This window comes from Scyliorhinus torazame, chromosome 2 (genome assembly GCF_047496885.1).
Source record: "Scyliorhinus torazame isolate Kashiwa2021f chromosome 2, sScyTor2.1, whole genome shotgun sequence".
Classification (NCBI taxonomy): domain Eukaryota; kingdom Metazoa; phylum Chordata; class Chondrichthyes; order Carcharhiniformes; family Scyliorhinidae; genus Scyliorhinus; species Scyliorhinus torazame.
In genome coordinates, this window is record NC_092708.1 from 239,639,799 (window position 1) to 239,665,664 (window position 25,866).

The 25,866-nt window shown below is 42.9% G+C and overlaps 1 protein-coding gene across 3 annotated transcripts; it reads left to right on the forward strand.

Annotated features, from left to right (window-relative positions):
- The first annotated feature begins 4,304 nt into the window (after window positions 1-4,304).
- On the forward strand, window positions 4,305-25,082 carry max (myc associated factor X). 3 transcript variants are annotated; one of them, XM_072485467.1, is made up of 5 exons: window positions 4,305-4,531; window positions 8,047-8,166; window positions 20,129-20,252; window positions 23,839-24,017; window positions 24,584-25,082. In XM_072485467.1, exons 1-5 carry the CDS (start codon window positions 4,496-4,498, stop codon window positions 24,587-24,589), a joined length of 465 nt encoding a protein of 154 aa, XP_072341568.1. In that variant the 5' UTR covers window positions 4,305-4,495; the 3' UTR covers window positions 24,590-25,082. The 3 variants fall into 3 exon arrangements, with proteins under 3 accessions (XP_072341568.1, XP_072341567.1, XP_072341573.1); XM_072485466.1 differs by having other exon boundaries at window positions 4,309-4,531; window positions 23,839-25,082; XM_072485472.1 differs by having other exon boundaries at window positions 4,311-4,531; window positions 8,047-8,154; window positions 23,839-25,082.
- Window positions 25,083-25,866: the final 784 nt, after the last annotated feature.

A 25,866-nucleotide genomic window follows, 5' to 3' on the forward strand; every position in this document is an offset into this window, starting at 1 on the left:
TCCCCCACTGACAACCCTAATCACCAGCAATAATCCCCCACCGCCAACCCCACCCACAGCAATAATAACCCACGACTACCACCCCCCACACTCACCACCAATAATCCCCCATCACCACCACCCCCACCCAGTCACCAGCAATATCCCCCACCACCAACCCCACCTCCAGTCACCAGCAATATCCCCCACCATTAACCCCCGGAAGTCACCAGCAATAATCCCACCACTAACTCACCCAATCATCAGCAATAATCGCCCACCACCAACCCCACCTCCGGCAATAATCCCCCACCACTAATCCCCGGAAATCCCCAGCAATAATCCCCACTACCTCTTCCCAGTCACCAGCAATTTGCCCCCACCACTATCCCCTCCCCCCACCCTTCCCGCAGTCACCAACAATAATCGCCCACCACTGACCAGCAGTAATCCCCCAGCACTAGCCCCGGCCCCAGTCACCAGCAATAATCCCCCAGCATTACCCCGCCATCACCAGCAATAATCCCCGACCGCTACCCTCCAATCACCAGCAATGATCCCCAACCAATAACCGCACTCAGTCACCAGCAATAATCCCCCACCACTACGAGCTCCTTTCATTCACCAGCAATAGCCCCCCACCATTCACCCCCACCCCCGTCACCAGCATTAATCCCCCACCGCTAACCCCCCATCACCAGCAATAATCCCCACTCGTCACCAGCAATAATCCCCCACCACTACGAGCCCCCCCATTCACCAGCAATAGTCCCCTATTACCCTTCCCAGTCAGCAGCAATAATTCCCCCCCCCCATCACTAGGAATAATCTCCCTCAGTCACCAGCAATATTCTCCACCACTAACCTCCCCTGTCACCAGCAATAATCCCCCGCCACTACCCGCTTGCCAGTCACCAGCAAAAATCCCCCACCACCCGCTCTCCAGTCACCAGCAATAATCCCCCACCACTGCCCTCCCAGTCACCAGCAATAATCCCCAACACTGCCCCCGTCACCAGCAATAATCCCCATCACTGCTCCTCCAGTCACCAGCAATCCAACCACCACTGGCCCCCGCCCCCATCACCAGCAGTAACCCCCCCAGTCTCCAGCAATAATCCCCCACCAATGCTCCCCCCAGTCACCAGCAATAATCCCCCCCGTCACCAGCAATAATTCCCTACCACTGCCTCTAGTCACCAGCAATAATCCCCCACCACTGCCCCCCCCAGTTACCAGCAATAATGCCCCACCACTGTCGCCCCTCAAGTCACCCACAATAATGCCCCACCACTGCCCCCGTCACCAACCAGCAATAATCCCCCACCACTGCCTCCCCAGTCACCAGCAATAATCCCCCACCACTTCCCCCCCAAATAACCAGCAATACCCCACCACTGTCCCCCAGTAACCAGCAATAATCCACCGCTCCACCGCCACCGCCCCCCCCCGTCACCAGCAATAATCGGCCACCACTAACTCACCCAATCATCAGCAATAATTGCCAACCACCAACCCACCTCCAGTGACCAGCAATAATCGCCCACCACTAACCGCTGGATGTCACCAGCAATAATCTCCACTACCCCATCCCAGTCACCAGCAATTAGACCCCACCACTTCCCCCATCCTTCCCCGCAGTCACCAACAATAATCTCCCACCACTGACCAGCAATAATTCCCGAGCACTAGCCCCGCCCCCAGTCACCAGAAGTTGTCCTCCACCATTACCCCTCCGTCACCAGCAATAATCCCCGACCGCTACCCCCTTATCACCAGCAATAATCCCCAACCAATAATCTCCCCCAGTCACCAGCAATAATTCCCCACCACTGCCTCCCCAGTCACCAGCAATAATCCCCCACCACTGCCCCTCCAGTCACCAGCAATAATCCTCACCACTGCCCGCCAGTCACCAACAATAATCCCCCACCACTGCCCCCGTCACCAGCAATAATCCCATCTCCAGCAATAATCCCCTATCACTACCCCTCTCACCAGCAATAATCCCACACCACTGCTCCCCCAGTCACCAGCAATAATCCCCCACCACTGCCCCTCCAGTCACCAACAATAATCCTCACCACTGCCCGCCAGTCACCAACAATAATCCCCCACCACTGCCTCGTCACCAGCAATAATCCCCCATCACTGCCCCTGTCACCAGCAATAATCCCACACCACTGCTCCCCAGTCACCAACTATAATCCCCCACCACTGCCCCAGTCACCAGCAATAATCCCCCCACTCTCCAGCAATAATCCCCCATCACTGCTCCGCCACCAGCAATAATCCCACACCACTGCTCCCCCCAGTCACCAGCAATAATCCCCCACCACTGCCCCCCCCAGTCACCAGTAATAATCCCCACCACTGCCCCCCTCAGTCACCAGCAATAATCCCCCACCACTGCCCCCCAATCACCAGCAATAATCTCCCACCACTGCCCCCCCCAGTAACCAGCAATACTCCTCCACCACTGCTCAACAGTCCCCAGCTATAGTGCCACCACCAGACTCCCCCCAGTCACCAGCAATAATCCCCCCCAGTCACCAGCAATAATCCCATCACTGCTCCCCCAGTCACCCACAATAATCCACCACTGCCCCCCCCCCCGTCACCAGTAATAATCCCCCACCACTGCCCCACCCTCAGTCACCAGCAATAATACCCCACCACTGCCCCCCCCAATCACCAGCAATAATCCCCCACCACTGCACCCCCAGTCCCCAGCAATAATGCAACCACCACTGCCCCCCCCCAGTCACCAGCAATAATCCCCCCCAGTCTTCAGCAATAATCCCCCACCACTCCACCCCATTCCACCAGCAATAATCCCCCACCGCTACAAGACCCCCATTCACCAGCAATAGTCCCCCACCACTACCTGCCCGTCACCAGCAATAATCCCCCACTGCACCCCCAAATCACCAGCAATAATCCCCCACCACTACCCACGCCCGTCACCAGCAATAATCCCCCAAATCACCAGAAATAATCCCCCACCACTACCTGCCCCCTCAGCCACCAGCACTAATCCCCCAACACTATCCTAAATCACCAGAGATAATCCCCACAATGACACCGTCACCAGCAATAATCCCACCCCCCAGTTACCAGCAATAATCACCGACCACTGCCCCCCAGTTACCAGCAATAACTCCTCATTACCCCCAAATTATCAGCCATGATCTGCCACACTACCACCCCCAGTCACCAGCAATAATCCCCACTACCCCCCCAGTCACCAGCAATAATTCCCCACTACCCCCCGTCATCAGCAATAACCCATCATTGCCTGTCACCAGCAATAACCCCACATCACTCCCCTCCTCCACAAATCACCAGCAATAATTCCCGCCCCCAGCAATAGTCCCCCACCACTGCCCCCCAGTCACCAGCAATAACCCCCCCACTACCCCCCCCAACCACCAGCGATAATCCACCACACTACCGCCCTCAGTCACCAGCAATCGTCCCCACTACTCCCCCGCCCCCGTCACCAGCAATAATCCCCACTACCACCTCCCCCCCAACTCATTCACCAGCAATAATTCACCACGAGCCCGTCACCAGCAATAATCCCACACCACTTCCCCAAATCACCAGCAATTATTACCGCCCCCAGCAATAATTCCCCATCACTACCCACCCCACCCCCATCACCAGCAATAATTCCCCACCATTACCCCCCCCCCCCCCCGGCAATAATCTTCCACCACTACCTCTTCCCCCACCCAAAAAATATCCCTTATTTTATTTCCCAGAAGTTGATCACCCTGGTTTTAGGATATTTCATTACATTAAAGGCGACATATACACAGAAACTGTTGTTCTTCGGAAAACGTTGAAATGTAAAGAACCATCGGGATCCACGCTGATTTCTGCGAGATGTCTTGCCGTGCTAATGGTTCCGCCTTCACTCTGATGCAAAGAAAGCTTTCCTGTTTGCTATTGCCAGCACTCTGGGCTCCTCACCGCCATGTTGCTCTCGCCCTCCCGCTATGAATGGCGGGAAGAGGAGGCCAGTGCGTGTGTTTGGTGGGGACTACAACTCCCACAGTGACCTGCGCTCTAAGGGCTCAGGAGCAACTTGAAAAGGCAAAGGGCATTTCCCCCTCTCCCCGGCTGTGAAGGGGGGGGGGTGATGAATGATGGGAAATGTAGTCTAGGTGCCGGGAGCCCAGAATGGGCGTCAAGGGAGAAGGGAACTGCAATTCCCGGCTGCGCCCGCTTCGGCCATGCGCAGTGTTGGGGGGTGGGGGTGAAGAGGAGGAGCAGGTAAGCCGCGGCCTGTCGGGCGGAGCTGGTTTCGGAGTCACGAGCGATTTTCCTGTTGGGTTCTCTGCGCCCCTCACCCCCCCCCCCCCCCCCCCTCCATCGCTTGTGTGTGTGTGTTTTTGTTTTGTTTTTCTCGTTGACCTCTCGACATCGAACACAATTTGTGTGGAAGTTTAAACCCCGTCGTTAAGCCGTCGCTGCGTTTGTTATTTTGGGGGCTTTTCGACAGAAAAGCATGAGCGATAACGATGATATCGAGGTCGAAAGCGACGTAAGTCTGGCCCCCTTTCTAAAGAAGGACTGATTTAAAATAAAATGTTTTCCAAAAATGTTAATGTGTCGGAAATGAACGAATGGAAACAGAATTAACGTCTTGGGACTTTCTTCCTCCTTGCCCCTTTCCCGATTGTGGAAAAACATTCCTTTCCCCTTTTTCTTGTCGCTTCGGATTTCCCTCCTCCTCTTCTCTCGATTTTTTTTTTGTTGAAAAGCGCCAACTCTCCGGCCCTGTGATCATTTTGTGCACTTGTCTGTTTTTCAGGAAGAACAGCCGAGCTTTCAGGCAGCGGTACGTCAGGGGAGGATTAACCTCGACCCCGTCATCGTCGCCTTGTTTATTAAAAATATAACTCTACCTCTTAATTACGCATTACATTTGATACCCCCCCCCATAAACCTGCAGCGGTTTTACTTTTGTCTTTTCTGGTTGGGGAGGGTGTGAAATGAAGCCTATCCTTGGATTGTTTTTAAATCCTGGGGATGTGGCTTATTTTGCTGCCTTCTTCAGGCAGCCTTAATTTTTAAAAAAGTATATACCAATACATTTAGACTTTGTTAATCGCCCCCGCCCGTGTTTTTTTTTAAATATAAAAATATCAATCCCTACAGCCTGGACTCTGGGCAAACATCCCAGCCCAGGCCTCAGTAGTTAGTGAGTGACATCGACTAGGTTGTTAAGACGTTACAAAGGCCCAACAGCCTATAGAGCAGAGCACCTTTTAAATTTAGCAATATAACTCTCCCTGTCTTAGGAAAAATATCTTCATCTATCTCTCACCCTTTTTTTAAGTTAGGGGATTCTCTCTCCTTTCCCCTTCCCTCCTGGAATGTGTTTAAATGCAATTTTGCCCACAAGCCTCTTGTAGTGAAGCCAAATGTTCTCTGGGATTTTGTTGTTCTTTGTTTTTAACTCTCTTTTTCCTCTTTACCCACATTCTGTCCCCCACTTTTCACCTGAAAGGGGGCTCAACGCATGGAGAACGTGCACTCGTGGCAACACTAACAAATTTGTTGTGATGCTCTTTATTCCCTCCCTTCCTCTTTTGCAGTTCTGTAAATGTGTTTAATGCAGTTGCTTTGGATGACCAGCTGCTGGAAACGGTTCTTATTCCTCTCCTGGAACCTTTTTTAAAAGTCAAAAACAAATGTAAATAGTTAAAATAGATGTATGAGTCTTTTGTTAATGGTGTGCATAACTCAAAATGGATTCCAGGAAGTGTGACTATAATAATTGTCAGGTAGAATGATGTGTTTTCAAAGCAGCTTATGTTTAAAAAGATGCTTACTGGACGATGTGTCCTCTTAAATTTTTAACTATAATTAGTTGCTGATGTAAACTTGAGATCATATGGAACTTGAGATCATACGGAAATGTCATGTTTTTTTTTGTGATGTATAGAGTAGTATATATGTCAAGTTCACATAACTCAGCTTTACTGCGTTGTGTTTTAATTGCCAAGGTGCCAAATGCATCATTGAAGTCCTAGCACTTGATTGATGTTCAGATCCTCCACCTCATGCATTGATGTCCATTCTTAAGCCTTAAGAATGTCTTGCCCCAATCAGTAACACTTATCTCCCTTGTAAGTTAAACACAAAGAGAAAGTCAGAATAGTATGTTGTCCTACAACATGGCTATAGGCTCTTTTCCTGAAGGGTGTGCGTTCAACTAATTTTGTGTGCTCAGTGTACACTTCCTGTATTTAAAGCGTTTATTTGCCTGTCGCTTGCCATACCATTCCATAAACTATTAACCAAAATGAAAGTAAAAATTGACTAGAAATAAATTATAATACAATCGGGTTGTCGCAGTAAAATAAATGCATTTATTGAACTACAGGATATTTGCCATTCCTGTCCACTGCTTAATCTTGCAAATACAATATATTTAGTTACTGAATATTGTGTGCCTTTGTAGTTTTGTCGTGCCTCCCTCATTATCTTTGTTTATTATTGATAAATGTAATTTTTAAATGTCAGCTGCTTGAATGAGGAAGCAGATGATTTGATTGCCATGGGTGTGTGAACCTCAGCTGCATAGCTAGTATGCTAATTTGCTCTTCAGTATCTTTGGCCTTTTTTTAATATAAATTTAGATTGCCCAATTATTTTTTCCAATTAAGGGGCAATTTAGCATGGCCAATCCAGCTACTCTGCACATTTTTGGGTTGTGGGGGCAAAACCCACGCAGACACGGGAAGAATGTGCAAACTCCACACGGACAGTGACACAGAGCCGGGATCGAACCTGGGACCTCAGCGCCGTGAGGCAGCTGTGGTAACCACTAGGCCACAGTGCTGCCCGTATCTTTGGCCTTTTCCCTCCACCACAGAAATGTTTTTAAAATATCTTGTTTGAGATAGAGAGGGAAGAAAAGCTTCTCTTAAATAATGGCGGTTACTTCTACTGCAGCAGTATTGGCTCCAGTTTCACTACAGAAACTGACACTATCTATCAGTATCGCAGTTGCCAAAGCTTGTGTCTTCTTAAGTGTATTGATCACCAGCTTGAGTAAAGTTAGTTTTATAAATCCAGAGCTTTCAGAAATCTGTGGCCTTCATTGCTTTTGATAAAATCTACAGCTGGAAATGTGAAGAATGTAAATTGCTGGAACCTCTGGTCGTGGCAATTTGATTCTTGAGCAGTCAGGATACATGTTTTTTTCTTCCCTCATTGTTTTTCAAAGAGGAGGAGAAATAACATGAAAGAACAAGTTAATTCATGAAAGAACTTGGACTGTTGAAATGAATATCACTTGAAATCAACTGATTTCTAATTTCCATATAAGCAAACGTTGTGTTTTAAATCCTTAATCATTTAACATTTAAACATGTGCTTCAGTTACATCGAGTGGGTGGCACAGTAGCACAGTGGTTAGCACTGTCAGTTCACAGCTTCAGGATCCCAGGTTCGGTTCCTGGCTTGGGTCACTGTCTGTGTGGAGTCTGCATGTTCTCCCTGTGTCTGCGTGGGTTTCCTCCTGGTGCTCCGGTTTCCTCCCATAGTCCAAAGATGTGCACGTTAGGTGGATTGGCCATGCCAAATTGTCCTTGGTGTCCAAAAAGGTTAGATGGGGTTACGGGGATAGGTGGGGGTGTGGACTTGGGTAGGGTGATTGTTCCATGGGCCGGTGCAGACTTGAAGGGCCGAATGGCCTCTTGCACGACAAATTCTATGATCTAAGCTGAAGAGCAAATAAACTGGATCATTGCCTCGCATTTTGTGACTTTTTAGTAATAGAAATCGGAACTCAATAAGAAGTAATGCAGTAGGATCCTTTGTATGTTATTGGAGGTGGTGGGTGTGAACTGGGGGAAAATAATCGGACTCCCTTGGTCTTCAGGCACTCTTGACCTTTTATTCAAAAGTTATATTATTTAACTTATTTGACCAGAAGTAACTTTGCAATGTTAATTATCATTGATACAATAAATGCATATGAATTTTGTTTTTTTTCTTTTTAGAAAAGTAATTCATCAAGATAATAGTGTAATTCTGTTTTTTCAGGCAGATAAACGAGCACACCACAATGCCTTGGAGCGCAAACGCAGGGATCACATCAAAGACAGCTTTCATAGTTTACGTGACTCCGTACCATCGCTCCAGGGTGAAAAGGTCTGTGTTCTAGTTAAGTTCCGCAGCTTTTTTACCTTCATTCATTTGTGTTTTGATAAGTAAAATAATGATTTTTGGGGGGGGGGGGGGGGGATGTTGGCATGTTTATTCAGAATTGTCGAATTGGGAGAGAAAGTTGTCCTTTTGGCTTCTTGTACCCACCCATTCTTCTATCACCGATATTTCAAATGTTTTCTTAAGAATTGCTTCAATATAGATATCTGTTGGATGCTAAGCTAAGAATGTATGTTGATGAGCTTGTATCTGCCACCTTAACTTTTTTTTAAAAGTGATTATTTTTGTAAATGTTCTGAACATTTGTGTGATGATCTCTCTCTTTCTGCCTTACGACTGATCTAGAAACAGCAATACTGTGCCTCCTTCAGTATTTGAAGGTCGGGCATTGCTTCGTCGTATGTCGCATGGTCTTTTCTGGGTGACTGCTTGAACGCAGCACTTTAAATTTTCCATTTATGCTTAGTGTCCACATCTGCCATGGTCGATGCAGATGTGGTCATGGGCTTCACCAAAGATTGAAGCCAGGGATTTTTTAAAAATTTGTTCACAGGATACTGTGTAACACTGGCAAGGCCAGCATTTTTATTGCCCATCCCGAACTGCCCTTGAGAAGACGGTGGTGAGCTGCCTCCTTGAACCGCTGCAGTCCATGTGATGTAGGTACACCCGCAGTGTTAAGAAGGAACTTCCAGGATTTTGATCCAGCAACCAAGGCAACGACAATATAGTTCCCAAGTCCGGATGGCTTGGAGGGAAACTTGCAGATGATTGTGTTCCCATGCATCTATGGCACTTGCCCTTCTAGGTGGTAGAGGTCGTGGGTTTGGCAGGTGCTGGTGAAGGAACCTTGGTGAATTGCTGCAGTGCATCTTGTAGATGGCACACATTGCAGCCATTATGCACCAGTTGTGAAGGGAATGGATGTTGAAGCTCGTGAATGGGGCACCAATCAAGCGGGCTGCTTTGTCCTGGAGGGTGTCGAGCTTCTTGAGTGTTGATGGAGCTGCACTCATCCAGGTAAGTGGAGGGTATTCCATCTCATTCCTGACCTGTGACTTGTACATGGAGGAAAAGCTTTGTGGAATCAGGAGATGAGTTACTCGCTTCATAATTCCCTGCCTCTGACCTATCCAGTTCAGTTTCTGCATCCAGTCTTTCACAAGGCATTTCTTTGTAACTTGTGAATTCTGTTTGGCTTTCCCAATTTCTTCAAGGTTGAAACTACATCGATATGGTTGCACTGGGCCCTGAAGGGCTGTCTGACTTTGTTAATGGACATTATCAAAAGAAGACATACTAGTAGGTTGGGATGGAGGAGGGATGGATTTGTTGGGTCTGATGCCATTTTCTATTCCTAATTATTTTTAAATTGCATCAATGAAGCACTTTAAATCACAAACTGCTTTTTAAAAAGTAGCTGTGTACTTTAAAAAAAAAAAAGCACTTTTTAAAAGTACGGGGTGGCACAGTGGTTAGCACTGCTGCCTCTCAGCACCAGGCACCCAGGTTCAATTCCGGCCTTGGGTGATTGTGTGGAGTTTGCATGTACACCCCGTGTCTGTGTGGATTTCCTCCGGGTACTCCGGTTGCCTCCCACAGTCCAGTGCTGTGTAGGTTAGGTGAATTGGCCATGCTAATTTTCCCCTCTTGTGTCCAGAAATGTTGGGAGCTTCGGTGGGATTGTGGGGTTAGGGTGGGGGAGTTGATCTAGGTAGGGTGCTCTTTCGGGTGGTCAGTGAAAACTCGATGGGCTGAATGGCCACCTCCTGCACTGGAGAGATTCTCTGAAAAATGTATTTGTTCATGAGGTGTGAGTCTTGCTGGCTAGGCCAGCATTTATTGCCCATTCCTAATTGCTCTTGAAGGTGATGCTGAGTTTCTTTCTTAAAGTACTGCAGTCCATGTGGTGTAAGAATGCTCACACTGCTGTTTAGAAGGATGTTGCAGGATTTTGACCTGAAAATTTAAGTTACTTTCAACTATTATCAATATGGACTGGGATAAACATAGTGGCTTGCTGCATTAAGTTGGTTTAATCTTAATGCAGTTCAAATTGAATTTATTTCAAGAACGACACGGTGGCACAGTGATTAGCACTGCTGCTTCACAGCGCCAGGGTCCCAGGTTCAATTCTCGGCTTGTATCACTGTGGCTGAGTCTGCACGCTCTCCCCATCTCCGCGTGGGTTTCCTCTGGGTGCTCTGGTTTCCTCCCACAAGTCCCAAAAGATGTACTTGTCAATTGAATTGGACATTCTGAATTCTCCCTCAGTGCACCCAAACAGGTGCCGTAGTGAGTGGCGACTGGGGGATTTTCACAGTAACTTCATTGCAGTGTTAATGTAAGCCTACTTGTAACACTAAAAAGATTATCATTATTATTATTGTAATACAATTACCTTCATATGTAGGAATTGGTCTGAGGCAAAGGCTCAGGTGCATTAACAGGTTACTCGGGCACTAGATATAGTTGTACGGTATCAATTGAAGGTTAAACTAGACTTCCCAGTGCTTTGCTTCAGAAAATTAAGATAAGCACATGTGGACAAGGAACAAGTGTTTGATCTGTTCTTTGAATGCTTTTTCACAGATATCTGGCATTTGTTAGTGATTCAAAACTTAATGTGGCAAAGAAGGGACCTACTGTTCAGTAGTGATGGTACGATGTTTTCTGTAGTCATGGGCCAATTATTATATCTCAAGGCAGCAATGTGCTATTTTCGCAGGGTTTTTATTGTTGGACATGTTGTCTGAGCTTTGGGAAACAGGTCAAGGAGATGAGAAGGATTTGATCTGACCAGCTGTGTTGTCTTTACAGCACCGCTGCACAAGAAAGAACAGGAGTATTTCCCCCATTCCAGGAAGCTAATCCATAATCGCCCCACCCTTTCCGTTGTGCAGTGGCCCCGATTCTCCCATCCGAATCAGCATGGCTAATACTTTTGTAGGTGATGAGTTGAAGACCACAAGAATTCATTTGGAAAACTGAACACATTTTTTTCTTTTAAGAATTGGAGCAATTGGACCTTTTTTAGACAATTATAACATTTCCAACACTGCTCGCCGACCAACCGTTGTTTGTGGCTAGCTGGAGCTTGCAGCATGGTTGTGTTTATTTAGCTGCTAAATGACCTGTTACTTTAAAACCATTCTCTAAATAGACAAAGACTAGGTAATAGTAGCCGGTCATAAATCACTGAGGTAATTGGCAGATCATCTATAATTATGAGTATACTTCAGGCTCTAAGCCAATGACTGTCTTTCTTTCTAAAACAAATGCATGCGTACACATAATTTGAAGTTCATTACAATGCTGTAATTAAATTCGAAGAACTGTTGTAATTATGACATGCCTGAGAGGATTTAGTATCTTATGCTTTCAAAACAATCATTTGACTTTTGTTTGACGATCTGTCATAAATTACTGTAATGCACAAAGTTCTTTAAAAGAATAATAATATTTGAACTAACTTATTATCCTGCAGTAACCAGGATATTGTCGTCATTGCTGAGAAGGCAAAATATTCTTGATTTTCAAGGAAAAGAGAATTAAATGGGATGAAAGTATATTGCACTTGATGTACAGAGCTAACATTATTCAATAACTGGAGACCCTTACTTACAATTGGTGTATGAGGCTTCTCATGTTAATTGAAATCTCAATTCTACAGCCATTGATATATTTAGAAAGCTAGATCTCCTTGTGTGTTGGAGGGGTGGGGATAGAGTATTCAGGATATTTTGTCTGGATCAATGGGAAAAATCAAGCTAAGAGACGTGGAATGACAAGTGGCATTTGTGTAACTTGTATTCAAAATGGAACTCCTCTATGAATGTCCAGTGGCACCTTTAGGGAGGTATACTTAATTTTAATGCTCCATATCTCAATTCTATGCATCTTAACAATGCTTTTGTATAATATCTCTTCAGGGAAAGGGTTTTGGTAGTTGAGGTTGTTCAGGTTATGTTTAAATTGTCAATACACAGTTCACTCAGCTTTTTCTTACAATGCTTCAGTGTCTACAGCTTTTATTAAAGGCACTGAGGCCAGTTTGTGAAATCATGATTGATACCGTAAGGGTCAATTATCCCTTCACAGTCATAACCCACATGTATATAATGCCTTTATTGCAGTGAAGGACATCAAGATGCTTCAATGGAGTGTAATTGGCCCACATTCATTTTGAGGGCAGCAACAAGGTGGTTGGGGAGGGGAGAGAAGGAAAGAGAGTCTCCCAGTATTTTATTTAGAGGCTGGCCAGCAAATTTAAAAATCAACAATAAAACAGGAAATGCTCAGCAGGCTCAACCTGAAACCTCAACTCTTTCGCTCTACCGATGCTGCCTGAACTGCAAAGGTAGAAATGTAATGGGTTTTGAGCAAGAGGAAAAGGGAAGAACAAAAGGGTGGAGGTGGAGAGAGATGTGAAGCAAAACCCAATGGTAATAGGTCAGATAAAGAAACTATAGATGTGTGCAGGTGTGGTGTGCATGGCTGCATAATGGACATCCAAATGCAAAGTAAAGGAATAAAGTAAGAAACTAGTAAAAGAAAACGAACCGGCAGAAAAAAAGACATTAAATATTGGATCCAGAACTGTTCAACTCCAATGCTGAGCCCAGAAGGCTCCAGAGTGCAGAGTCAAAAGATAAGATACTGTTTGTCGAGGTTATGGACCTGAGGTGTTATCTCTCTCTTCACACTGATGCTGCCTAACATGCAAGTATTTCCAGCATTTTCTTAATTTCAAAATTGCAACAAATGCAGTATTTTGCTTTTGTAGGCAGTCAGTATCTTGCCCATCTCCCCCATTGCTGTCTCACAGTTTCAAAATGCTTGAAATCCAAGCTAACCTGTTGATATGAGAAGGGAAGTGGTTATGGGGGAGGAGTTAGAGAGCTGGGGAAATGACAACACAAATTGGCAGGATGTGATTTGTGGTGTCCCTAGGGGTCTGCAATGGGACATTGGCTTTTCACTACATTTATAAATGGATGAACGAATCAACCATAAATCCAGGTTAGGTGGCACAGTAAATACTGTAGAATTGTAAATTTGAAGCTGCTTTGGACATTTTGCTACATTGAAGATGCTATATGAATGGAAGTTATTGACGTAGATGAGAGCAGAACATTGCAAAGCTGCATTGTTGGCTTAAGTGAGGGAACAACATTGTGTGAGATGGAGAAATTAGGATGTGCAAGGTAATCAAATTTAGACCAAGATGACAGTATTTTCTAAATGGTTAGAAGCTAGGAACCACAGGTGCAGAGAGATTTAGGGGTCCAAGTACAAAAATCACATGGAGCATTGATCCAAAAAAAAAAAATGCTAACACAATGTTAGCCATTATCTCAAGGGGACCAGAATACAAGTGGTTTAAAGTCATGTTACAGCAGTGTAGAGTAATCTGGAAAGACTGTATTCCACTCCGAGCAGGGAGTGCAGCATAGATTCATCACAATAACACTGCAGTTAAAAGGATTAATTAATTTAGGATTGCATACACCAGGCCCCTCTTCCCATATAGATGATGACGGGATCATTTAATTGAGATGTTTAAAATGATCAAAAAGGATGGGTGGAGAGAAACTACTTCCTCCTGAGAGAAGTCCAGAATAAAGAGCATAACCTTTAAAATTAAGAATTGGGCAGTTTAGGGATGGTGTCAATCACTTGTTCAAAGGTTGGTGGAATATTCCCAAAAAGTACAGTAGGAGCAAATATTCTCTCCAACTGAATATTGGGAATACTGAAACCAGTTGTCTTTGATCTCCTCCACTCTGTTCCCTCATCATTCAACTCCATCCCTCAGATATAAGAACATAAGAACTAGGAACAGGAGTAGGCCATCTGGCCCCTCGAGCCTGCTCCGCCATTTAATGAGATCATGGCTGATCTTTGTGGACTCTGCTCCACTCTCCGGCCCGTACACCATATCCCCGAATCCCTTTATTCTTTAGAAAGGCATCTATCTTTTTCTTAAAAACGTTTAAAGAAGGAGCCTCAACTGCTTCACTGGGCAAGGAATTCCAGAGATTCACAACCCTTTGGGTGAAGAAGCTCCTCCTACACTCCGTCCTAAATCTACCTCCCCTTATTTTGAGGCTATGCCCCCTAGTTCTACTTTCCCCGACCAGTGGAAACAACCTGCCCGCATCTATCCTATCTATTCCCTTCATAATTTTATATTCTCAATAAGATCCCCCCGCATCCTTCTAAACTCCAATGAGTACAGTCCCAGTCTACTCAACCTCTCGTCATAATCTAATCCCCTCAACTCTGGGATCAACCTAGTGAATCTCCTCTGCACTCCCTCCAGTGCCAATATGTCCTTTCTCAGGTCAGGAGACCAAAACTGAACACACTACTCCAGATGCGGCCTCACCAACACCCTATACAATTGCAGCATAACCTCACTAGTCTTGAACTCCATCCCTCTAGCAATGAAAGACAAAACTCGATTAGCCTTCTTAATCACCTGTTGCACCTGCACACCAACTTTTTGCGACTCGTGCACCAGCACACCCAGGTCCCTCTGCACAGCAGCATGTTTTAACATCTTACCGTTTAAATAATCCATTCTGCTGTTATTCCCCCCCAAAATGGATAGCCTCACACTTGGCAACATTGAATTCCATCTGCCAGACCCTAGCCCATTCACCTAACCTATCCAAATCCTTCTGCAGACTTCCGGTATCCTCTGCCCTTTTTGCTTTACCACTCATCATAGTGTCGTCTGCAAACTTTGACACATTGCACTTGGTCCCCAACTCTAAATCGTCTATGTAAATTGTGAACAACTGCGGGCCCAACACTGATCCTTGAGGGACCCCACTAGTTACAGGTTGCCAACCAGAGAAACACCCATTTATCCCCACTCTCTGCTTTCTGTTAGTTAACCAATCCTCTACCCATGCTACCACTTTACCCTCAATGCCATGCATCTTTAGTTTATGCAGCAACCTTTTGTGTGGCACCTTGTCAAAAGCTTTCTGGAAATCCAGATAAACCACATCCGTTGGCTCCCCGTTATCTACTGCACTGGTAACGTCCTCAAAATATTCTACAAAATTAGTCAGACACGACCTACCCTTTGTGAACCCATGCTGCGTCTGCCCAATGGGACAATTTCCCTCCAGGTGCCCCGCTATTTCCTCCTTAATGATAGATTCCAGCATTTTCCCTACAACCGAAGTTAAGCTTACCGGCCTATAATTACCCGCTTTCTGCCGACCTCCTTTTTTAAACAGTGGTGTCACGTTTGCTACTTTCCAATCCTCTGGGACCACCCCAGAGTCTAGTGAATTTTGATAAATTATCACTAGTGCGTTTATCGTTCAACTCCATCCCTCTGGTAAATGCATGTGTCTGAACCAGAATGTTCACAACCTTGTGTGCCATATTTGATTCTGAGCTACCAACAAACCGTCCGTGCAGTTACTAAGATTGTTTACTTCCACCTTCACAGCATTGCCTGAGCGTGAGGTGTGTCCGCTCATCTGCTGAAATCCTCATCTGTACTTTTGTTACCTCTAAAACTGTTTCTTCCAACACACCCGTGGCTGCCCTCTCACGTTTGAGTTTGTAAACTTAAGGACATCTAAAACAATGCTGCCTCTGCCCTAATGCCTGTCAAGTCCTGCTGCACCCATCAATCCTGGAGTCACTGGCAGTGAGTCTTGATTAAGCAACACTTTGATTTTAAATTCTCACCCTTGTTTTCCAATCTATGACCTTCCCTATCTCTGTAATCTTCTCCAGCCCTACAGTCTTCCCAATATCTGCACTACTCTGACCTTAAGCATCCCTGGCTTTAATAACTTCATCATTTGTGAGCATGCCTTCAGTTGCTCCTTAATTCAGTCCCTCGTGTCCTCCACCTCACCTCATTTAAAACACTCTTTAAAGACGACCTCTTTGACCAAGTTTTTGGCATCTGTCTTAATATCTCCTTAGATGGCTCGGTGTGTCAAATGTTCGTCAAGTGCCTTGAGATGTTTGCTGTGTTCAAGGAGCTATATAAATACAAGTTGTTTTTGAGACTAGGTCATTTGAAATGTTAAACTATGAATGATTAATATTTTGGTATTGAGGAATATGGAAACAAAACATGAACAGAGTTAAGAGACAGAACAGTCATGATCTAATTGAATGGCAGAACAGACTCAATTGGCTAAATGACCCACCCTTGTTCTGATCTATTTCAATGTGAATAAGTAAAAAAAATGTACAGAGAAAGTTTACATTATATATAAAAAACCTAGCAATTAAACCTGTTTTTTACAATGCTAGTTTTTGTTTTATTAGTGGCGGTTGAGAGATGAACATTGGCTGGAGAGCTACCCAGCTACTAAGGGGTTTTGAGGGTTACAAGCTAAGGCAGGTAGATGAGTTAAGATACAGATCACATAGTTTCTGTGTAACAAGAGTAAAGGGATGGAGAGGCGTAGGCTGGAACTTGGAGCTAAAATGCAGGCGGTCGGTTTTTGCAGTTGAAAATTATCTGAAAGAAAGAAAATACCAAAAACTAGTCCCCCACAAAAAGGGCAAAGGGCAAGACTTATTCTTCCCCAACCCTCATTTCTCAAGGAGAGAATTGAGATTGGTGAAATGATATAATTTGTTCTACAAAATCAACTTGATTCACATCAACTTCATTTCACCACACATTTTAGGCTGCCTTTGACAGAGTTGGAGAAGTGCATGTGAGGGTACGTCAATCAAAATATCCCATTCAGGCGGCTGGAGAATTCTGATGGATCCCTGGGTTGTAATAATGTGCTATAACCAATAACAAAATCCTGATTAGCATAAAAGAGCAATATTTTATTTTTGTTAAATATAGGAATAATATCATGTGATCCATTGAGAATTCTGCTCGGCAAATCGTGTCTCAATTGCTAAGATGCAGTTAATATTTTTAACTAATTTGCTGGTGCATTTTGCATAAATAGCAGGCATACTCCTGCAAGAAACCTGCAAAAATTGCTTCCAGAGTCACCTGCATCATTGTACCAGGTGGCATATCTATGGCTGACCCAAAGCTTAAAATAAGGATATTTTATTAAATTTGATTATTCCCCCACCCTGTTTAATTTATCAGTAATATATACACCTTTCAAAGTAAAAGTAAATTAATCATGTTTAGGACGATTTGTTTTATAACTTTTTTTCCCAATGGAATAATCTTTGCTGTTATGTGGTTTAGCAGCAAACAAGTTTTTTTTTTTCAGAATTCAAAACTGATTTTTTTTCTTGTTTGTAAAGGCCAACCGTGGAAATGCATTTTTCAACTTGTGGTGAGGGTTGAAAGTCGGATACCCAAGTTTGGGGAAGTGCAGATTATTACAATATGTTTGCCTTGTTGGTAAACTTGATTTTATTTTGCCTTTTTGTAACAAAAAAACACCGTTGAACAGTAACAAGCATGATTCTTTGTTTTCCAAGTTACTTTTGAATACAGACCATCTTGTTGGCGACCTGTTTTGATTGATTAGTGCATTTATTTTGTGATGCTTGCTTGACTGCTATCCATTTTGTTGGCGTATTAATACAATGTTATCCTACATTTGATAGGGGAGAGCAAATATAATTTGCTGCTACAGGAATTTGACAGCATATGATTTTTTAAGAAATTAAGAAATTTTTTAAGTACTTGTGGAGTAGATAAAAGTTTAAATATGGATGTTTGTGAAAACCTCTCCCTCTATTTAGTCATTTTTTTGATGTTCCTAACTATGATCTTCAGTATTGTATTCATTAAAAGTAATTTCCATACCACCAGAGCAACGCTGAAGGACAGCGATATAATACACTCTTGTCTTGGTAACCCAGACAACCACAGTAATTTGCTACCAGCAGTGTAGTTAGTTGTACAGGACATGGATATGTTATAATAAGCAACCTTCCTTGAGGAAGAATATATCCGGATTTCTTATTCCAGATTAGCATAAGAATAGTGCTGGCAAATGGGAGTAGGTGGCCAGGTGTTTTTCATGCGTCGGTGCAGACTTGATGGGCCGAAGGGCCTCTTCTGCTCTATTATTCTGTTAACAGTTATGCAAGACTTTTAGGCCACTATTTATAGGGACAAGATCGTGTGCATCGCTAGATTTCTGCATGACAAATTATTTCCCAGCTCCTTTCTTAAAAAAAACATTTCGGATAATTTTTGGCTACATTCCAATATGTATCTATGGTGCATGACATGCATTTAGCTGAATAAAACCAGCATGCGGTCTCATTTAAGGTACTTCAGGTATTTCTTTAGGAGATGTCAAAATCTCTTTGAGATAAAGGTCTATATGCCAGCTACTTTGCAGTACCTCAATAAGTATTCATCGTGTAAGCCTTCTATCATCAGTTGGGCCTGGACTGAGCGATCTGAATCTATCTTTCTCTTAACTCAATTATGCCAACTGTATTGGCTGCCAACTTTAGTCCCACTCCATACCAGATTTAATAGTAATAGTAATCAAAGATCAATAATAAGATCAAAGCAAATTACTGCAGAGGCTGGAATCTGAAAGAAAATCAGAAAATGCTGGACAATCTCAGCAGGTCTGACCGTATCTGTAGAGAGAACGGAGCTAACGTTTTGAGTCTTGGTGACATTGTAAAAGTTAGAGAGAACTGGAAATAGAATGATATTTATACTGTTGGGAGGGGGGGGGTTGCAACAGTGGGCTGGATAGAGGGCCAGCAATAGGTGGAGATTGACAAAGATGTGTGGACAAAATGACAAAGGTGAAGTAAATAGCGGTGATAATGACCAAGAAGGGTACTGATAGTGGCACATTAAGGGATCAGAATGTGTTAATAGCAGAATAGGGGTAAGCAGTGTGTCCAAGGACAGCATTCTGCAGGGACTGTTCCCTCCGGGATACCTCCAACACCCCAACACCTTGCTTCTCACCACACCACCTTTCGATACCTTTCGATACAATCGTTGCAAGTGCAATGCTTCTCCTTTCCCATCCAAGGGCCTAAACACACTTTTCAGATGAGGCAGTGCATGCACATTCTTAAATCTGGTGTATTGCATTTGATGCTCCCAATGTGGTCCATACATTGGAGAAAAACACAGATTGATGACTGCTTTGCAAGAATGCTGTTCGCAAACAGGACCCAGACCTTCCTATTGCTAGCCATTTCAACTCGCTGTCCTACTCATGTTCACATGTCTGTCGTTGGCCTTCTGCAATGTTCCAATGACGCCCAATGCAAACTGGAGGAACAGCTCCTCTTCTGATTAGGCAGGTTACAGCCTTCAGACTTAACATTGAGTTAATCGAATTCAGACTGTGACCTCTCCTCCACCTTCACCCTGTTTTTATTTATTATCAATTTGTTTTCCTTCTTTCCATCAATCTGTTTTTCCCTCACTATTATTTCTGCTCCCTCCCCCCCCCCCCCCCCCCCCCAAAAAAAAAACAGGGCCATTTGTCCCCTGTTCCAAGGTTCCTTTGACAAACTGCTTGCTCCTGTTCTGCAATTTACACATTCTGATCCTTTAATGTGCCAGAATCAGCACCTTTCTTAGTCCTCATCACCACCGTTTACACTCCCTTGTCTTTTTGTCCCCACACACAACAGTATAAATCTCCTGTTTCCGATTCTCTCTAGCTTTGATAGTCATGCAGACTCGGTGTTCACTTTGTGTTCTCTCCTCAGATACTGCCTGATCTGTCCAGCATTTTCTGTTTTTGATTGAACATACACCCTTCATTGTCTCTGCTCCAGTTACTCACTAGATGAACTCTTGGATATTGGAAGCCCACTTATTTCACAGTTTTTAAGCTCAAATTGGTTTAAAGTCTACATTTTGTGGGGTTCCTTGTTTTGTTAGCTAGTAACTTCTCTGACATTTTGCTTCCTTGATAGAATGAAGATTTGGCCACACAGAGCAGTTCAATAACTTTAACTTGATCTTTACTGAAACTTGTTTCAATAGGCATCCCGTGCCCAAATCTTAGATAAAGCCACAGAGTATATTCAGTACATGCGGCGGAAAAATCACACACATCAGCAGGACATTGATGACCTAAAGCGACAGAATACTCTGCTTGAGCAGCAAGGTAAGATTCTATTACATTGCACCTTTTTGAAATGGGTTGTTTAAAGCCATTTGCTATGTTTTGATTTCCAGCCTGGAAATTCTCATGGGTGTAGATTTCTAACAACACTTTGTACTATGTACCTGTTCAGTTTATCCAGTAACATATTATCTGTTTAATGCAGGAAGTGTTCTACAGACTTTGACTTGCTAAGATGGTACAGTTGATACTCATCTTCGTATCAAATGCTATTCCCGACATAAAATTGTTACAATTTAATTGATCAGATTAAAACAAAAGACTTCAGAGCATGATAATAAGAGCAGCTTTTTTCATGGGCATGAAGGTTTTTATTAATCCTTCTCTGTGCTGTTCAATGGCATCAGTTGTGATTTCTATATTCTAGGGAGCTTGGATGTGTGAATCTGCATTTGGGATTTGATGAACATTTGAATACAATAGTCTTGAGAATCCTTAGAAAAGCCCAGTAATAGAAAAGAAAATCACTTGCAGCTATTTTGAACATGTTCTAAATTTGAAATTTGTGCTGATGCTTGTCATGTGGCAGTCTAACTTGGAGTTTGGCATGAAATAATTGTGTTTTTAAAAACTGTTTGAAAGAGCAGGTTTCAAACTTACTCCATTTTTAATACTGCACATTTTTAATAATGCTGAAAAGGAAAAGATGACCTAATTTAATTTTAATTCCTATTTTCTTTTAGATTGGCAGAGGTTGACTGACTAATGTTTATAATGAGATGTAGATATAGTGTATATTTAATGAGAAAATATGTTGATAAATTAGGAAATTACAGTAATTTTGTATGTTATTCAGATACTTCCTATTGAGCTAATAGAATCGTGCCTCTTTTGGTACCATATAAAACACTCCTACCATAACTTTTTAATTTTTATGATGCCGTCACTGAATTGACGTTTGAGGTACATAAAACATAAGATCAGGAGCATGCAGTCTGCCTTTCAATGAGATCATGGCTGATTTTTTTTGCTTAATACTTTTGTTGACCTACCTTTTTTCCTTTGTGTTAGTTTGTCCTAAAGTATTATGTCTGGTTTAATAGTTGACTGTAGAAGAGTATTTTCAAAGCAGCAAGTAAATAAGTTGCCTTAAACGCATTCCCTGGAGCAGTACTTAGCGTCATGTGATTTCTGCTTCAGCTGGAAACTCAGCAGAAATGCCAGAAAGCAGTAATTAAAACTAACTAGTCAGACCATCGGGCCATTCTTTTTGCCAATTCTGGCTTTGGCCTTGTGTTTCATGCTGGGAGAGGTTCTAAAAATTGAAATCTGAGGTTAGACTTTGAACATTTTGCCTTGTCTGCCACCTTCAAAACTATGAATGGTTCAAGCTTCCACTGCACACTGCCCCTCAGAATCTGACATTTGTAGAAACACAATGTGGCACATCCAATCTGCTGTTAATGAATGAACAGAATCTATGAGTTGTATCAAAATTATCGGCACAGTTGTCCATTCCCTTGTGGGATATTCTACGCTGTCATTGCCATCTGTAGCTCAGTTGTGATGACTCTTGCCTCTCAGTTAAAAGGTAAGGTTGAAATCACACTCCACGACTTGAAATACAAGCTGGTACTCCAGTGTAGCACTGCCAGTGATACTATCTTTCAGATGAGACCTTAAACCAAGGCCCCTCTACCATCTCAAGTGGATGTAAAAATTCACATGGTACTACTTTGAAGAAGAGATGGAGAATTATGCATGGTGGCCTGACTAATATGTATCCCTCAATCAACATCATCAGAACAGATGATCTGGTTGTCATCACATTGTTGTTTGTGGGAGTTTGCTGATTGCAAATTGATTGCTGCATTTCCTACATTACAAAAGTGATTACACTTAAAAAGTACTTAATTGGCTATAAAGTGCTTTGGAATATACTGCTTGTGAAAGGTTCTATAGAAATGCAACTCTTTCTTAAAACTTAGTTATACTTTTTGTTAAAATCTGGTGTGCAAATCAGAAGCTGAATTTGTACAAGCAACCGCTTCCAATCATCAGTTGAATAGCTAGTATTGAAATGGTATGTTTTGGGCTGTCTCCCAATCCTGGCATTTCTTCCTGGCACTGTTTAAAATACAACTGAAAGAAAGTTGTGAATTAAGCAGCTGTCTTGATTGCTGCATTCCCATGAATAATTATTGAAATCTAGACATTTATTTTGTGTTGTAGGCTTTGGATTTGCATGTTTACTTTCACACCTTGAAATTTTACCAATTGGATCAGAGTTTCACCTGAAACTAAAATGTTCCCATCAGTCAGTGTCTCAGTTCTCTCACAAAGGCATGCTGCTGTACTGGGGTGGTGGTGGTGGGGCATTAAAACAACAATGTTACAACACCAGAAAACTATTTGAATCAAATATATTCCATGTACAGTTGAGTCCCTTATGTTGTGTTTTCCCCAGTCCATCCTTTTTCTCTCCTTGCAGCCCATTCCCTGTAGCTGCATAGACATGGGTTGTGGTTAGTCCCATCTTGTTTGTTGAATTCTCCTGTTATTGACATTGGAAAAGATTGATTTTTTTTTTTCCCCCCAATATTTGGGTTCAGCTTCCATTAAGTTTCCCTTATGTCGGAGGCATGGCTGTCTTGTAGACGGATCCTGCATAACGTCACTGCTTTACCACATGGTGGTAGCAATAGAACAGTGGAAATGGTTCATACACAGTTAAGCAATTAAATTAACTCAGTTTTAATGTACTGAAAAAAAACCTGTAGTGGTTTACTTGAAGAGTTTATCAAAACTGGAGCAATGTCAAACATAAACGTGTGTGATCACCCTGAGCCTATACTGAATATAAATGGTGACAGATGCATTCTCCTGTCGCTTCGACAGATGAGTGTTCAACAAGAGAAAAGAAGAAAAAAGACCAGTTTACAATCTAGATTGTCATTTCATGCACATTGTTTGGCCAAAACTTTATTTGCATAACTGATTGCAAATGCTGCATATGTAGTCAGTTTTGGAAGGATGAATGGAGGCATTGGATTTGCATCGCAGTCGCTTGTTGGGAAGGCACTTTACTCTGTTCTCCACAAATATCAATATCACTTGATGACAGACTTCTCAATTTGGTTCTGCCCAAGGTTGTGTTTTTTTTCTCATGTATTGGGATCAAGCTTGCAAGACCGGAGGTTGACTTTCAGCTTGGGCTGTCCGTGGTACACTGGATATAGAGCACAAAGATATTTGCTACCAGATGGATGCGGATCAACACAATAAAACTGTAGCTGCAAGCTAAACCGTACATAATGTGGGAAGAGGGTGAGATGCAAGTGATTGAGGTTGCTGAAATTAGAGCAAGGGGAGGTGGTTTTAATGGTTCACATTAGTTAGGAGATTGCAAGTTTGGTGTCTGCTGAACAGAAAACATTCCTGTTGTGTCCAGCTACAATTAACTTGTTTGACCTCCAATTTTATAAAGTAGCAAATAGTATGGCGAACTGAAATAAGTTTTATATCAGTGCAGGTGGAAGTCAGCTGGAGCAAAGGATTGCACTGTGACAGTGTGTAGTAAATGGATTTGTTGCTTTGGTTTTATCAGTGAACTGCCTTTCTCTTACAGTACGTGCACTGGAAAAGGCACGGGCAGCCGCCCAGCTACAGGCCAACTTTTCATCCTCTGACAGCAGCTTATACACCAATCCCAAGGGCAGTGCGGTTTCTGCCTTTGATGGAGGCTCTGACTCAACTTCAGAGTCAGAAACTGAAGAACCCCAGACCAGAAAGAAACTGCGAATGGAGGCAAGCTGAACCCCTTCCAACAAACTGGCTGGCTTTTACTAGGGATTCTTGTGTATAGCTTTACTTTTCAGTATGTCTTCTGTCAGACCCCTTTGTGCTCTAAGGATTATAACGATAGATGCTATTAGCAGGATAGCATCTCATTTCATCAGTAGAAGGACTCCCTGCTCTTCCTCGTGAAATTATAAAATGGCAGCTGTCAAACTATTAAGGACTCCGTCTGCTGCAACAGGAACTTTGCAGCAGTTCTTAAGACTTATTTACTAGCTGTGGCACCCAGTGGGGGGTCAGGGGATCGAAAGTCTAGATTTGAAAATGTATGTTATTAAAAGAATAAAGAAGCAAGGCACAAGTTATTTGATGCACTGTTAATCTGTATGGGTGTGTATTACAAATGGTTGGTCATGTACAACCAATTTTTAATTTTGAGACCCTGTTGATCTTATTTTATTCATTTCAATTATGAAACAGAAGTTCGGTGTCACTTGATATTTAAAAAGTCACGGACTTCAAAACTATTTACTTCAGACCAGTTTTACTTTTCATATTTCTTCAATGTTTTACAGATTTAAAAAGAATCAAATATTCTGTGCCTTGAATTGCTTTTATGTAACCCTACGAAATGATGGAACAGCTTAAGTGCCCTAAAGCTATGCTTAGCGGCACTGAAATAACATCTGTCAATACATCCAAAATGGGTATGTTAAGTTTGTGTTTTAGCAGGAACCAAAATAATTGTATTTAAGCCTCGGTCTGCATAATACAATGTACAAAATTAAATTGATTTCCATTACTGCTAATTATTGATGTTTGAACAATCAACTGGCTGCCAAGCACCATTCAGGCTGTGTCGGGGGTGTGTGTACATTTGTCTGTCTTTGCCTTTTCAATTATTGGTCTAAGCTTAAACTAGCTTGTAGCATTATGTAGATTTGTCTCTTGTTGTTATTTGATTCCATTCCATGGAAATTACAGGTATGTTGTACATACTGCCAAGAATTGTCTTGCAAGTTGAGGCTGACCTTTACTATGAGACTATAAATAAAAACTATTTTATCCTTGTTATTTGTGGTAATTAATGGTCTTTATTTTTTTTTAAATACTGGCATTAGTAGCTTAATTCAGCATACTTGCATTCAAATAAATTTTCTTACTGTATCGTTACTGTGAGGAGAGAGAATCTCAAAATATCTAAATTAAAATGTGAAGTGCATCACTTGCCTTTTGAGAACAGCAGCACAGCCCTTGAGGTGAACAGTGTGGCGTTACATTTTTAAAAAGAATAAGAACTTAAATTTATGTAGTACCTTTCTTGGCCACTGCTCATCCTGAGGTACCCTAGTCAATTAAGTTTTTTGAAACAACAGCGTCACAGGAGGGTCCTTCCGCAATTTTTGTTTGTATCTCTGATTAAACAAAAGGACCACAGAAATGCAATATATTTGATGGAAATATGTTGAGCAATGGATTACTCCATCAGAATTAATTGTGTATGGTGCTATTGTAATTTAATTTTGATTGGTCCTTGTAACTACGGCTTAGAATATATCTAATTCTACTTGTGGATTTAGTCCAGTGCAGCCCAGGTTGACACAAAGTAGGATATCTGTTTAATTGGAACAGAGTTTCTTATGCAGAGGATGACTTTGCACCCTAAATCCACCTAAATAGGAAGATTCTACATGGAGGAATTTTTTTTTTTGTCAAATTAAGGAGCAATTTAGCATGGCCAATCCACCTACCCTGCATATCTTTGGATTGTGGGGGTGAGACCCACACAGACATGGGGAGAATGTCAAGCTCTACACGGACAGTGACCTGGGGCCGGTATCAAACCAGAGTCCTGAGC